The following is a 14494-nucleotide window of genomic DNA, read 5'->3' as shown; positions in this document are numbered from 1 at the left end:
CCCAGGAGGGCCGGGCCCCACGAGCCACGCCATGCGTATCTACAGTGTGTGTAAACCCACCACCCCCCCTCTTACTATGATTCTCCGATCCCTGACGGAGAAACATTAACCCTACACCGTGAATGTGAATGTGAGTGCCCATAAGTGTGATGTGGTGCATTAAAACACATTATTTTTTAAATAGCCTACAGTCAAATTTTCAGGCTTTTTCTATAAAACTCATCACCAGAGTTCTGTACTGGTGGAACAGGCAGCTTAACTGACAGACATGGAGACCTGAGTGGTGGGGATAACGCTACAGGACTGCAAACAGTTTAAACTGCCGAGAGAGACCAAAGGGAAAAAAGGCACATTTTCACATCTAACTCGGTAAATTAAGGGATTATTTCAACCAAACCAGAGCTGGTGATTGTTGGAACAGTGCTGCACACTACTACCATCTTATACATACATCATATAGCCTGGTAAAGTAGTAGGGTATAAAAGTATGAAAAAATAGATACCACCCAAGCCTAGTGTCATCAAATATCAGACATCAAATCATTTATAATTCCACCTTGATAAAACGTAACTTAAAAAAGAAACACCTCATGGTCTAAAATGTTTCAGAGGCTTTTCTAGTTTCTGCAATATCATCACCCAGTGTATCCATGGCTCCTTAAAAAACACATGAGCAATGGCATTTGATAAATTTGGGATTGTTTCACCTTAACCTAAAGCACTGACTAAAGGAATAAAGGGAAGAAACATGCAACCTTAGCTCCAAAAATGAAGTGTTAATCAAGCAGCAACCTCCAGGGCTAAAAAAAAAGAAGCCATCACGAAAGTGCCAAAAACTGCAGTTCTTTGAATGACCACTTGAGGCTGGCCCCAGAAGCAAGTCAATCCCCATAGAACCCCATGTTAAAATGCTCAACATTACAGCAGAAATAAACAAATTTCCAGCCTGGAATTTTGGTCTCTATAGTTTCTCCCTTCATGGCTTTTGACTTGACTTCATTCCTCTCACCTCCTGTTCCCTCAGCCTCCTGGCCAGATCTCCAGCAGGGTCAGCAGGGTTTAGCGGGGCTCGCAGGCGACTCAGCATGCTCTCCTCAGCGTTGGCCAGGTCACCGTCCAGCTTGTCCAGCTGCTGAGCCAGGGCTGTCACTTTGGGATCCAGTGGGCCAGAGGACACTGGGGCTGAATGAGGAAACAGGGGATGTTAATTGATTGCCTGATCTGATGTGGCCCTGAGATAAAAATGAAAAACAATTTGTGCAACTGGTTGTAAATAATCCTCATGGTTTATAGAACGAACCGTGCCTTATAATTAGGATATTTAAGGATTTAATTTATGGACAAAGACCTAATTGTAGGGCCCTGGAGCTCTCGGCTTTGTTGTTCTTCAGGGATGTCGCCAGAGCAGCTCTTCTCTTCTTAATGTCTGCCAGTTCACGCCCTAACCTGATGAATTGAAAAAAGGTGAATGAAAACAGTATCACAGACATATTATTGCATTATTTATTGTAGCTGCATAGTAATACAACCTTGCAGTACTTACAGGTCCACTTTGTCAATGGCCTCAGGGTCAGGTGGAGGGATCTGAAAGCAGACTCCCGGGAAGGTTTTTGTTGCCCCATTTGTGGAAGTAACATCCCAGTTCTCGTCTGAGTTGGATTTCAGGGTGAACTTCTCACCTCTTTCCAGAGAATCCTAGGTGATAATAATAAATGAAATACATGTCCAAAAAGTTTAGATGGGAAGCATCAGTGCGTAGGAATAAGAGTGCCTGAAGTGAAACACCCCAGTTGTAGATATTTGACAGCGTCTGCCTTTTCTTTGTTCTGTGACAACAATTCAAGGATAAGAGGCTCCACCTTATCTGTCTCCCAGTCACACAGGGACTCCACTGTGATGGGTCTATTGGGGGCGTTGCGTCGTAGCTTCAGAGGAGCGATGGCGGTGCTGCGTCTCCTCAGGTCTGCCAGCAGCTTTTCGCTGTTTTCTACAGCTGTCTCTTCGGCCTGGTGGGAAACAGACAGAGGGATATCTTAAAACTACTCATCTCATGGTAGATAGCATCAAGTCCTCATCTTATACATCACTGAAGAATTAAGACTGAATCACATTATGTCAAACATGCATCTGTAATGATTGTTTAATGCATGTTTTTGTGCTCAGAGTGTGCAAAACAATATTGAAATATCCTACATCATGTTTCTATGTCTCATTTTTAAACTTTGGGACACCTGATAAATGTGTTGTTAGTGTGAACTGTTGGAGTAACCCACTGAATTTGGCTGACATTACTGTCTTTCAGAGGCTGTAACTGGCTGAGATTTGAAGCTGGAGTGATGAACTAAGAATGTCATTGGTGTCAACCATGTCATGCTCAAGTGGTCAAAACTGCTTAAATTTAGCACCAAATCTGTAAAACAAATGGTATCAACCCCAAAATTTCTGCTACCAATTGTGAGACCTTTTTTTTTTTTTTGAAGAGGGGCCTCACCAAAACACATTGTTTATGACAGATGGATGACTAGAAAAACCTGACACACAGTGCTGCTGAGCTGCATCTCAAAATAATCTTTAGGTTCCCTGCTTTTAGATGATGTGTACCACTTCTGTGTGGCACATACTTTTGACCTGCTGTCTCCCCTAAAGATCACCTGTCCCCACTGTAAAAGATAATCATAAGTCTGTGGCAGGTGTAAAGAATTATCTCTTTAAAACTGAGGGGAGGGAGTGAGATACAGAGCTAAATAAAAGCAAATACAAATTAATATGAAAAAATAAATAAACTCTGAAAAAAAAGAATGTGGCGTAATTTAGTAGTGGCATATTTATCATGCGGTGCATGGACAAGGGCATAGGCTTGCTTCAACACTGAGGGGACACATAAAAAGGGGGTGGGGCATCAAGGCCTTAATTTTCTGCATTCTGGTGAATTTTTATGCTCAAATTTATATTTTTTTCTGCATTAATTTCTGGTGGATTTGTCTTTAATTTCAACAAAATAAAAGTATTATTCTACTTTTATGTTTTTTAATTTGGAGACAAATGTACATGTTCTAAATATTGAGGGGGACGTGTCCCCTGCGTGTCCCCCCTGAAATCTCTGCCTACACTGTAAAGAGAAGCTATTTGTTTTAATGTAGTTAGGTTTAGCCTCCAGGCTGCCTCAGAATTTTAAGTTGACTCAACTTATATTTAACTAAACTTAACTTAAATTTTTCAGACAGCTTGGACACAAACCATTTTAAGTTAAAACAAATTGTTTTACAGTGTATGTCTGTGAGATACATTGTTGTATTCTATTTTTTTTTTTTTTTTAATTGAGTGTGTGACGGGACCACAGATACCAATTTACAGATTTTTCTATTGTTATTTACGGTCCTGTCAAATAAACTCATCGAAAATAAAAATAGAAAAGAAGAACAACATATAAAGAAATATGTTCCAGAAAAACACTATGGGTAGTTATAAAAACACAAAACATACAATACAATAATAACATAAAAAGAGCCATATAGATTTTTTCTTTGTGTACTTTGCTCCATATTAAAACTAAGAACCATCTTGTCATCACCCATCACTTCTTCATATAACTATCTGAAATAAGAGCAATGGCTGCTTTAGTGTTTGTTCCCATAGGGAGGTGCAAGTTGAATTTCCAATGTACATCAACTTGCAGTCTTTGATTCTGTCTCTGTGATAAGGACTATAAAAGTTGCTCTGTACCTCGAGCTGCAGCACTTTCTCTGAGTTGCTCATCTTGTTGAGGGACTTGGGGTCCAGGCTGTTGTTGAGTTTGGTCAGGTTCTCTGACAGCTGCTCAGCCTCCAGTTGGTACTGAAACATAGCACAAAAACATTTTTTTAATTGTATGAAACCTGAATGTGTCACCCTGCAGGGAGACGTATTCAGACAAAGAGATGGAAAGTGCACATCTTCTCACACAAACTCAAATTCAGATTGTTGTAATGACAGACTGTGGCGTATGATGTCCCATATTTACCTTCTTGTATTCCTCCACATTGTCCAGGTGTGTCTCTTGACAAATGCAGAGATTGAGAAATTTCTGCCACTCGTTTCGAACAGCATCTTTCTGAGCCTGGAGATGGAACATCATGTTATGAGTTAACTTAGCCTGGATTTAAGTGGCATTCAAACGAGTTTAAAGGTTTAAAGTTCATGACACTTTTAAAGTTAGGACTCTGGGCTCTTAAGCTTTGCCCTTGTGTTGAAAGCAGTGTCTTCTGGGTAATGAGACCAACCTCTATTGTGCCACTGGCAGGGTGCTTCAGTCCAATAAGTCTTTCTCCTTCATCCTGGATTTTGTTCACCTCGCTCTCGTGGGACAGCAGGCTGTTGTTCTTAAAGTTCTGATTGAGATCAAATCAAAGTGACAATAGTTACGTGTTAAGCTATCCAAGTAGGAACTAACTCACTTTGGATCATTCTGAACAAGCAACACAATAGTTTTAATGTTTCACTAGTTAGTCCTGACCTCATACTGCCTGCGGACGTCAGGTGGGTCCGCCATGTGGTCACTCCAGTCCTGCCTTTTGATCTTATCTTGTTCGTCCTTAAGGAAGCCCACCTCCTTTTCACAGCCATGCACGAATTCGTACAGGCTGTTCAGGTAGTGGCGACGCCACTTGGAGTTTTCCTGAGGAGAAAGGAAATGAAACTGAATAAAACCTGACAAGTTCTAAAAGTCTAAACATTTATGTCAAAATTAAACACTATCTTAAGAGTTTTTGGCTTCCTTAATTTGACATATTTCTTGTTCAAAATACATAATACAAAAAATAAAAATGGCATATCAGTTAGGGAGAAGAGGTAATTAGCTCAAATTTGTTTTGTTATTTGGTCATTTTATTTACAAGGATGATATAACAAAGAATTTAATCCGATACATGAACAGAAGAAAACAAAACTCGGGTCTTAAAGGTAAAAAAGGAACTTTTGAAAAAGTGATGAAATATTTCTCAAAGATCTCCCAACAAATGTTCACTTGTAAAACTCAAATATAAATTATAAAAACTGTGCCATTACATGTGAACAATACTCACCAGTAGATTGTTGTACTGCTTCTTCAGGGCCACATATTGATCCTAAAAGACAAGATACCAACATAACTTATGAGCTGCTGGAAACGGTTTTTCATTAAGATTACAGATGGCAAGCAGGACACCAAATGTTTTGATCAGCTACTGAGGTGAACACAAAGTGTTCAAACTGCAAGTGAAGACAGTCAGAATAAGTGTTTCCATGTGTGTTCACCTTGCTGCCCGCAGAGCTGACGCAGAGCTGTGAGTTGTAGGCCTCGATCTCTTTGTGCAGGATGTTATGAGCGGCGACCTGCTTCTCCAGTTCCGCCATAGAGGGGCCGTACTCCTCCGAGTTCACTAATTTCTGAGAGCACAGATGCAGGAGGACTACAGTTAATGGTATGTGGAGACAAAATAACCACCAAAGGGCAAGTCTGACAGGGTGAGCACTCCTTAGTTAGTTGTGTTTTTTTTAACCCTCTTAGGTCTGGCTAATGTGTTTATTACAGGGTAGGTAGAGTCAATACATTGTCATTTATTGATTGAAAACACAAAAAATTGTTTATGAGGAAAGCAAAAGGTAGCTGTCAATGATAACTATTTGTTGACACCATTTTATTTAATTACTAAATTGTAACGATTACAAGATTAAAAAAATTACTAACAAAAAACTGTACAGGAAAATTTTTTGTTCACTTAGCACAGACAAGTAAAGACAAGACGCAACAGTTGGCTCTATTTGGGCAGACAGTCCTATGTTAGAGCACGGTTGCCATCTCAGAGCATTGATTGTTTTTCTTTTTAATCTATCACATTAGCAATTATTTTGCCTTGTGCAATTTACATATTGTTAAATTCAATCGAGTTTACAGTTAAAAACTACTCCTAAAAGATGATTTTTTAATTTTTTCTATGAGGCATACACAGACACTAATTCATTCTGTGAACGTTTAACATAATTCAGTTTTAATTCTCAGTGGTGCTCCTAGACTCTGGGGTGCCTCAGGCAAAGAAGCTCATTGAGGCCTCGCGATATTGCATAGACGGATTAACGTATGTGTGACAGTTGCAGGTAACTAGCTGACTGTCGTAACTAATGGTATCCAGCTGTCATTCAGCAGCTAGAAGGGGCCCCGCTCAGGGGGTTTGGGGGGCCAGCCATGTGCTGTTCAGTGCCTTTACAGGAGATATTTAAGAGGGTTTATAGTTGTTATTGCAAAATGTGTCAATATGAATGGCCATTAGGGCCCCAACATTTGCCTTCTTCTCCTGACAGTGCGCCCCTGTTGCTTTTAGCTCCATGTAAAGTCAATGGAGCTAGCTGACTAAACACATAGTTATAGGTTTGCTTGCTCCTCATCAGAATTTTTACGGGCAGAAGAAATATCCGTTACCAAAATTCATTACAGTTTCACAAAACTTTAGAAAATTATGACTAAAATTAAAACTGAGGTGTAGTGACTAAATTGGGACTAAAACAAAACAAAGCAAAAGACTAAAATGTGACTTTCAACCAACTACAATTTTCAGTTAGCGCAAATTCTAGTCAAAATTAACACTGTATTTCGAGCAGCAGGACGGTGTATGCGGGACTGAGTCAAAATAAACTACAGTTTATGGGAATGAAGGAACATGTCGGCCAGTGAACAATGAAGCTATGCAGTAGTGTAGTGGTAGCTGATGAGGTGGATGTACTACTAGGTACATGAGTTGGTTACTGAGGATGAAGTGGGTATACACTCCTATATATTCCAATGGCTTTTTGGCTGATAGGTGGGTATACTGTAAACAGCCAGAAAAAGAGGTAGGTATACCCTGTATACCTGCGTATACCCTCCACTACACCACTGGAGCTATGTAAGATATATCAGGCTGTGGCCACACTGGTATGTTCATAGCATCAGCGTTGGTTCTGGTGTTAATATTTGAATACTTCACAATAAGAAAAATATGAAGTACTGCCAACTTTAAGATCAAAGAACATAAAGAATTTTTTGGCAGACAGTGTTATTATACGTACTTGTTTCTCATTGAAAACAGGCCCCCAGTTGATTCTTGGCATCAGCGACACATCATCAATCTGCTCGTAAATGTCTCGGTAGAAGGCGCAGTCCTTCAACCAGCGCTCGTGGAGATGGATGACACTGGAGTCACCAGAGGGGAAGAAAAGATGCAAAGAAACAAGAACTTAGTATTTATTAAGACATAATAATAAATAATAAATGCAGAATAAATAATATCACAAAGAAATTGCAAAAAAATAAATAAATAAATAGCTGGCTTATTTTCACAGTAACAGTTTTTGCATGCATTTTGCTCTATAACATGTCTTATTTAATTAATCAGATTGATGGCCCTCCATTCATATTAGCGTTAGCTTTAGGGTGGAGACCCAATGATGTGTTGGCACTCTTTGGCAAACAACTGGAGCTGTTGTGGACTGTAAATGTGTGTGTTTGGTTCTTACACTTAAATGATCATGTCACTTTGTCTTGCTTAATCTCAGCTCATTTTGCTTCTTATCTTTATTGTAAACTGTCTTGTATGCTGCCAAAAATGAATGTTTTTATATCTTCAGCAGAGTCACTGTAGCCTCTGCATTGTACTTATTCTGTCACAACTCACTCGCTCTCTATCTCTCTGGCCTGGTGGTGTTGGTACTTCTTGGCTTTGTCAACATCCAGGAAGAGGTCCTTCAGAAGGCCCTCGGCCTCGCCCAGCTTGTCTGATATCTCAGCCTGGTGCTGGAAGGGCAGATCTTTCTTGTCATTTTCAGCATCCTGGTGGAAGAAGACAACAGTAAGGGTTTTTTTCTTTAGAGGAGGGTGCTAGTAAATGTGATCTGTGCATCAGTGTGTATGTGTGTGCTCTCACCACAGCGAGGAGCTCCTCAGACCGGAGGATGTCTTTCTCCACTGTGTCGGCATTCTTTTGCATCTGGGCGATCAGCAAGGCCAGACTGCTGGCCTGGGCCCTGCAGGGGGAGGAGAAGGAGTCAGAAAGGAAGTTGAAGCGGAAAGCTCAGATCAGATCCTATGTTACAGAGAATTGGCCGAGTGTTTCCCCTTTCGTGCTCCATGCAGTCCCAAATTCTCTGTTTCTGAGACTCACTTAACAGTAGAGGTGGCTCTGCTGTCCTTTCAGTTTGCCTTGTTTCATACTACGTCAGGGGCACTCAGTCAGTGATAGACAACTATCTCGATCAGATATACTGACGACAAAACAGCTTCTAAATTTAAATGGACTTCAGACACACTGTGCTGAGACTGAACCAGGGAATACTGAGTGTGAATAAGTGTGTACACTCAGAAACCAAATTGAGAGTGTCTTTGATACTTTCTCACACCACGAGAGAAAATCTGTACTAAGGCATTTTTCCATTTTACTCTCTGCACTCTTTCCTATTATCTGACCGATGCCTGTTTATCAAGATCATACACAGCCCAGCAAATCACACACCGTCTCTAGGGCTGCTGCGATGGCATCAGGTCAGTGTGAGGATAATACTTATCACCTTCCAAGCCACTCCAAAGCGTTCCTTAAATGCTAACCATTCTACTGTGGCTGAGTCACAGGTTGTGTTGTTGATGCCACTGAGAAAAGGCAAAGCAACGCTTCAGACAGACAAAAGCAGGTGGAGACTGGCTAGCTGGCAGTTAGAGATGAGCTACACCCATAAAACTAAATAATTGGTCGATGGGTGATTTGGAGCTAAGAGATGATGTAACAATCTAATATATTTCTAATAATTTCTGTGTGAGGAGCTTGGTGGTTACTTGTGAACAGTTAGAGGACTTTGCAAACTTTTGATTGAAGTAAATGTTGTAGTCAAATAGAATCTTCTCATTCATTAGTGCTGTTTTCCTCCACATGGATCTAATTTGAGGAGAAACTCACAGGTTAACTTTCTTATTGAATACAATGCTTGGTTTCTCCAGACCTTAAGTGTGTCCATTTTAAGGTGGTCATTAAAACTGCCTGCAAGCTGCTTCTTAACACCAGGGGTGGCAAATTACTTAGTACTTTCTTTTGTGATGATATGCAGCATCTACATTTTATCAGTTTTGATGAATTAAACTGATCAGTAAAATCAGGTTAACTAAAGTGAAGTCACAGCTGCACCCCCCCGTCCCCCCGACACAAATATCTCTCAACCGACGTCTCATTGAAAATGTGACAAGATGTTTTACATGTTGAACTCTTGCTTCTCCTTGAGTGATGCTACAAGGCTAATTTTACAACCTGTAAAGACCTCATTCATTCACTTAAAGTGGAAAAAGACAACTTTTTTAACCCTCCACCTCGCTGTTGGGGCTGCCATTGAAAAGACCACCACAATGCTTTCCATTTGTCTCTGAGCCTAGCAACTACCAAAAACACAGGACACACTGCATTTTGTTTTCCACAGTTACTTTGGTTGTTCCACCGTCTGCCATTTCCACTATTCGGGATAGGAACTGCAAAGAGCTTGATACTCTTTGGTAACTGGGATAGCTACTGGGAAAAACAAAAGTACTATTCTGTTCTTGTTTTGGTAACAAAATGGTTGTTACACTTTCTTTGTGCCTTAAATTGAGCCTTCATTTTTCGGGAGATCTTACCTGCTGGCAGACAGAATTGCACAGTGAAAGTGAGGCTTATAGGAAACCAATCTAAACACTGATGGTGTCATTATTCTATAGTTGTTTTAATGTGCAATCAACATTTTTTCATTATGCTAAGTTAAAGCAATAAACTTGTATGTTTCCACTTTAAACCTCTGAAATAATGCTGATGTGTAACATCGCACCAAAGAATGTTGGCAAACACCTTGTTTGTTTATTAACCCACATACCAAAGCTACTTTGGAGTACAATGTCATGTCTCTCTGAGGAGAATACAAGAAAATGTCACATAAGGCAGATTTACGACAGCCTAAGTGCAATTTCATGCAGCTCTTTAATGATGGAGCGACAGAGGAATGCAGTGTTCCTCCTCCTGCACTGACTCACTGAGTGGCGAGCTGATCTGGTTCTGCAGCCGCTCTGACAATGGCCTCCCTATTCCTGCTCATTCAGCAGGAGAGACAGGTATGCGCCACACACACACCCACACACACACAGGATGTACATTTTACACAATAATCATTTCCCCATTTCAGCCAAAGAAATACTTGTGCTATTGTTTAATTGTTAAAACCAGCTCTGACAGCCTTATCAGTGAGTTGGTGAACTGCTGGAGGTGATGAGATATTGCTCTCTCTGCTGGCAAACAAGCAAAAATAAAAATAAAAAGTAAGACAGAGACAATGTTGACAAGAACCCACAAGAGTCAGCAGACCATAGACTGAAGAGGCACAATGACAATGGGATGTACAAGTGTCCTTTTGTATCCTTTTTGTGTGTTTTTACCTTGTGTGCTCTCTGAAAATAAATCAAAAGTTTGTTTTATGTTGCCAGTTTTTTACTTTTCTAATACATCTTCATGTCAGACATGGTTGTCTCTGTCTTGATATAGGTTGTTGGACTGTTTAACAGCAATGAAAAAGTCAAAGTCTTTTCTTCTCAAACAAAAGACGCGTCCTTTAAATAAATTCATTGAATTTAAGATTGACTTCTATTCCTTACATATTTTTCATTTTTCTAATTAAAGGTGGTTATAATTGTTTATGTATGTATATGTATGGTAACTGACTTCATTTCATTGCATCTTCCTATTATGGATGTGAGGGAGGTGAGGTTGTTGAGGGCATGATGAGTAAGTGATGGAGGTGTTTCTGGCTCCTTCATCTTGGCTGTCAGGTTAATGTACACACTTTTTCATTAGTGATTAGTGATCAGTGACAGGTCACAGGTGCGGTATATCTGCATATATCTGCATCAAACATGTGCTTCAGTGTGTGTTTCCTCTGATTTGGGGTGCAGAGTGGGTGCTTGTCAGGAGGTGACAGGAGTTTATGGGGCATTTGTAAGGTGACCTGTTGCACCTGTAGATAGTAACCCAGAGAAAGTGTACTTTATGTAAAGCCTTGTTTAGTCAAACCCTTAAGCAACCATTGCTGCTTACGTGGGTTTGAAAAGTGAAAACATATGTCAACAATCTGATTTATTTGGTATGTTTAATATTTGGTGTTTGGTGAGCTAAATGGCAACTTCTAAAGGCGAAGAATGCGCTAAAATATAAATAAAAATGTAACGAGTTAAGACATGAGTATTTTGTTGCATTTATGAATGGCCACAGCGACATAGCTAGATAGCTGCAGCTACGGTTGATCTGACTTGAAAGTAGGATAACTGGATGACCCACATAATTTAGAAGGGCTTGTCTGCATTTTTGAGTTGGTTGCAAGATTACAAAACTTGCACCACAAACAACTTTTAAATCTCCTCCCAGCTCACAGTTTGTATGGCGAAATTGAAATGTGTTGAATTTTGGGGTTTTAAAGAGGTTGCAGCAACTCAGAGCCGGTGTTACGGCTCAGCAGGTTCAGCAGCTTTCACACCGCAAAGAGGAATTTCATTTATTGTAAATGTGCAAGTTACTGGTTCTGCCTAATGACTGTCCACCAAGAGAACAATTCACCTCGAAAGCTGACAGTTATCTGCAGCGACACACCCTCAATGTCTTTATTAAGCGACGTGAGCTGTGATGTAAAGGATAGATTGCACTGACAGAACAAGATGGCTGCCTCTGGGATACTGACATCAGTGCTTATGGGCATCACGTCATTGACCCTCATACAGCTACCAGCACCCACATGCTTACACTTCACACACACACACACACACACACACACACACACACACACACACACACACACACACACACTCTTGTACTTCTAGATTTATGAGGACCCTCATTGACACAATGCACTCCCCTTCCCTTACTCTAACTTTAACCATCACAACCAAATGCCTCACCCTAACCTAAACCTAATTCTGACCTGAACCCTAAAACCAGGCCTTTAACAAAGGGAGGACCGGCCAAAATGTCCTCACTTTGCAAAATTGTCCTCACTCCGTTGCTAAAGTATGTTCTTTGGTCCTCACTATGTAGCATGTACAAGTATGCAAACACACTCACACACTCACACACACACACACACACACACACACACACACACACACATCACTGTGTTCTACACGTCACCTGTGAATGTTGTTTCTCTCTATAGATGATAATGATTTAAAGGTTCTTAACATTTTGTGACATCAGGTGAATCTTTAAAGTTAGACATTGCTACTGGTGTGAAACCAACAAAACTAAGGACTGATTCATCTGTCAGCTGATGAATCTATTTGTTGATGATAGAGAATTAAGTCTGATATCAATTAATCATTAAAATTCAATATTTGCTGGTGTCAGCTTCTGAAATGTGAGGATTTGCTGCTTCTCTTTGTTTTCCAACATTTTAATTGAGATAAAAAAAAATATTTATGGGTATTTACTGTTGGTAAGACAAAACAAAAACCTGGAAAATATCACTATGGGAACTGGATTTGCTGACATTTCGCACAATTAATGATTTATCAATAACAACAAAAAAAAAAAAACCCAATCCAAATATTAATAATGACAGTAATCATTAGTTACAGCCCTGTGTCACACTGTAAAGTACAGTTGGGAACCAACGCCCACTTAAGAGAAAGAAACCTGCAGAGCAGTTCAGACCGCCCAGTCCTCATCACACCTCAGTAGTCACACAACATGTCCGGGACAGGGGCGAGGTGAAACCACCTGGTCACCCCTGCCCCTCAAACTACGTCAGTATCATGACACAACACACGACAGGGACAAAAAGGGGACACTAGGGATCACTTTAGCAGCTGAGTGTGTCTCCAGATTCTCTCTGTCAGCTGACATACTGGTGGTCCTGTCACATGCTGTGTGTTTAAATGAGGATTTAAAGCGGTGAGATCAGTAACTGTAGAGATTGACGACTCCCTGCTGTCTCTGTCCTTTCAAATTTAATAGAAGGATGTATCACATATTACACAACAAATTAAGCTCTTTTAAAACTTTTCTTAATCAAGCTGCAAGCAGCCTCCTGCCTCCACCCACCAACTTTGAAACATGTACTGTATTAGTGACACATACTTGTACATTTTGAACAGCAGTCAGGCCTGACAGGACACAGAGCAGCCACATCACACACACTTCTCAGAGAATAGAGTTTTTCTCTCACTGAAATATGATCCCCAACACTGTTTGCCAGCCATCAACAGTCTAAATCTGGCTTCAGATTTGGGGTAATTTGGCCCATGATGTCACATTTTTCAGGGTTTTCATGCCCGATGAAGCAAGTTGAAAAGAACTGATGAGATTTGTTCTCTCTGTGATTTTCACCTCCAGTCATACGCACATTTTCACCACTTCCACCTCCTGTCTTCAAGCACACTGTCTTACCTCGTGTTTACAAAGTAAACCTGACCTCTGGGCCGTGTTAACAGCCTGACAAACATCTCATTGAGCTTTCCCTGTCCCAGAGGATTAACTTTGACATAACTGAGCACTCGAAATCAGTGAAAAAACTGCCTGAGCACACTTTCAACCCAGCCATAGTGGCCACAGGAGGGGAACCACAACATTCAGAGAGAAAGAGGACAACAGCACGCACAGGAAACATGACACAGTCCTCGGCTGGGGAAGAACAAGAGGAGGGGTGACATGACCGAGATACATTGTCATCACACACACACACACACACACACACACACACACACACACACACACACACACATATACATGCATTACATTCATGAAGTCCAAAAACTCACTTGCTGAGCTTGCCCGAGCCCTTGAGCGTACTGTCCTTGTCCCTTTTCTTAAACATCCTGGAGGTTGTGGTGGGTCAGGCAGAGATCCCACAAGAATATCTCTCTCTGTCTCTTAGTCCTTCTTCGTCTCTGTCCTCCTCACCCTGTGGCACCCACTCTGTCTCTCCTCTCCCTTTGGCTCCTCTCAAACACACTCAAACACACACACATTCACGTCAGTGCAGTGTTTGACGCTGGCAGCTCCTCCCAGACAGGTTAGCAGGTGTGTCACCGCCCAGACATCCACCTTGCAGAGGAAGACCGGACCGACCTGTTCCCTGCGCTCACTCTTGCTCCCTCCCACCCTCAGTCCTGCCCTTCCTTTTCATCGGGGCCCTGACACACTCTCAGATCTATCTCAGGGAGCAGGGGGCCTTTAATTTGCATGGATGCAGAATTCACGGTGCTGGAGGGACACCGAATTCCTGCAGGGAGTTCTGAACAAAACATTTCTCTTGTTAAAATACAGACAGTATTCACTACTAATCCCTCTCTCTGTCCTTGTTTCCTGTCATCTCTGCTGTCACTATCTAATAAAGGCATAAAATGCAACAATTTAAATCCAAGACTTGAGGTACATTATAATATATTTCACTGTGTAGGGCAGTGCTTTTCAACCAGGTATCCGGGGACCCCCAGCGGCCCTTGAGAGGGTCCCCA

At 41.1% G+C, this 14494-nt stretch overlaps 1 protein-coding gene across 1 annotated transcript in view; it reads right to left on the bottom strand.

Annotated features, from left to right (window-relative positions):
- Positions 1-14018, bottom strand: part of evpla (envoplakin a) — a 21655-nt gene extending 7637 nt beyond the window's left edge. The window contains exons 1-14 of the mRNA XM_050043541.1: positions 13796-14018; positions 7914-8013; positions 7665-7819; positions 7060-7183; positions 5272-5403; positions 5061-5102; positions 4493-4654; positions 4260-4367; positions 4001-4096; positions 3724-3834; positions 1860-2006; positions 1544-1695; positions 1349-1446; positions 1010-1182 (exon numbers count right to left, since the gene is read on the bottom strand). Coding sequence (XP_049899498.1) covers positions 1010-1182; positions 1349-1446; positions 1544-1695; positions 1860-2006; positions 3724-3834; positions 4001-4096; positions 4260-4367; positions 4493-4654; positions 5061-5102; positions 5272-5403; positions 7060-7183; positions 7665-7819; positions 7914-8013; positions 13796-13851 — 1656 coding nt within the window. The 5' untranslated portion in view covers positions 13852-14018. The remainder of the gene's footprint in view (positions 1-1009; positions 1183-1348; positions 1447-1543; positions 1696-1859; positions 2007-3723; positions 3835-4000; positions 4097-4259; positions 4368-4492; positions 4655-5060; positions 5103-5271; positions 5404-7059; positions 7184-7664; positions 7820-7913; positions 8014-13795) is intronic.
- Positions 14019-14494: the final 476 nt, after the last annotated feature.

Source organism: Epinephelus moara, chromosome 5 (assembly GCF_006386435.1).
Source record: "Epinephelus moara isolate mb chromosome 5, YSFRI_EMoa_1.0, whole genome shotgun sequence".
Lineage (NCBI taxonomy): Eukaryota > Metazoa > Chordata > Actinopteri > Perciformes > Serranidae > Epinephelus > Epinephelus moara.
This window is presented reverse-complemented; position numbering and strand designations above follow the sequence as displayed.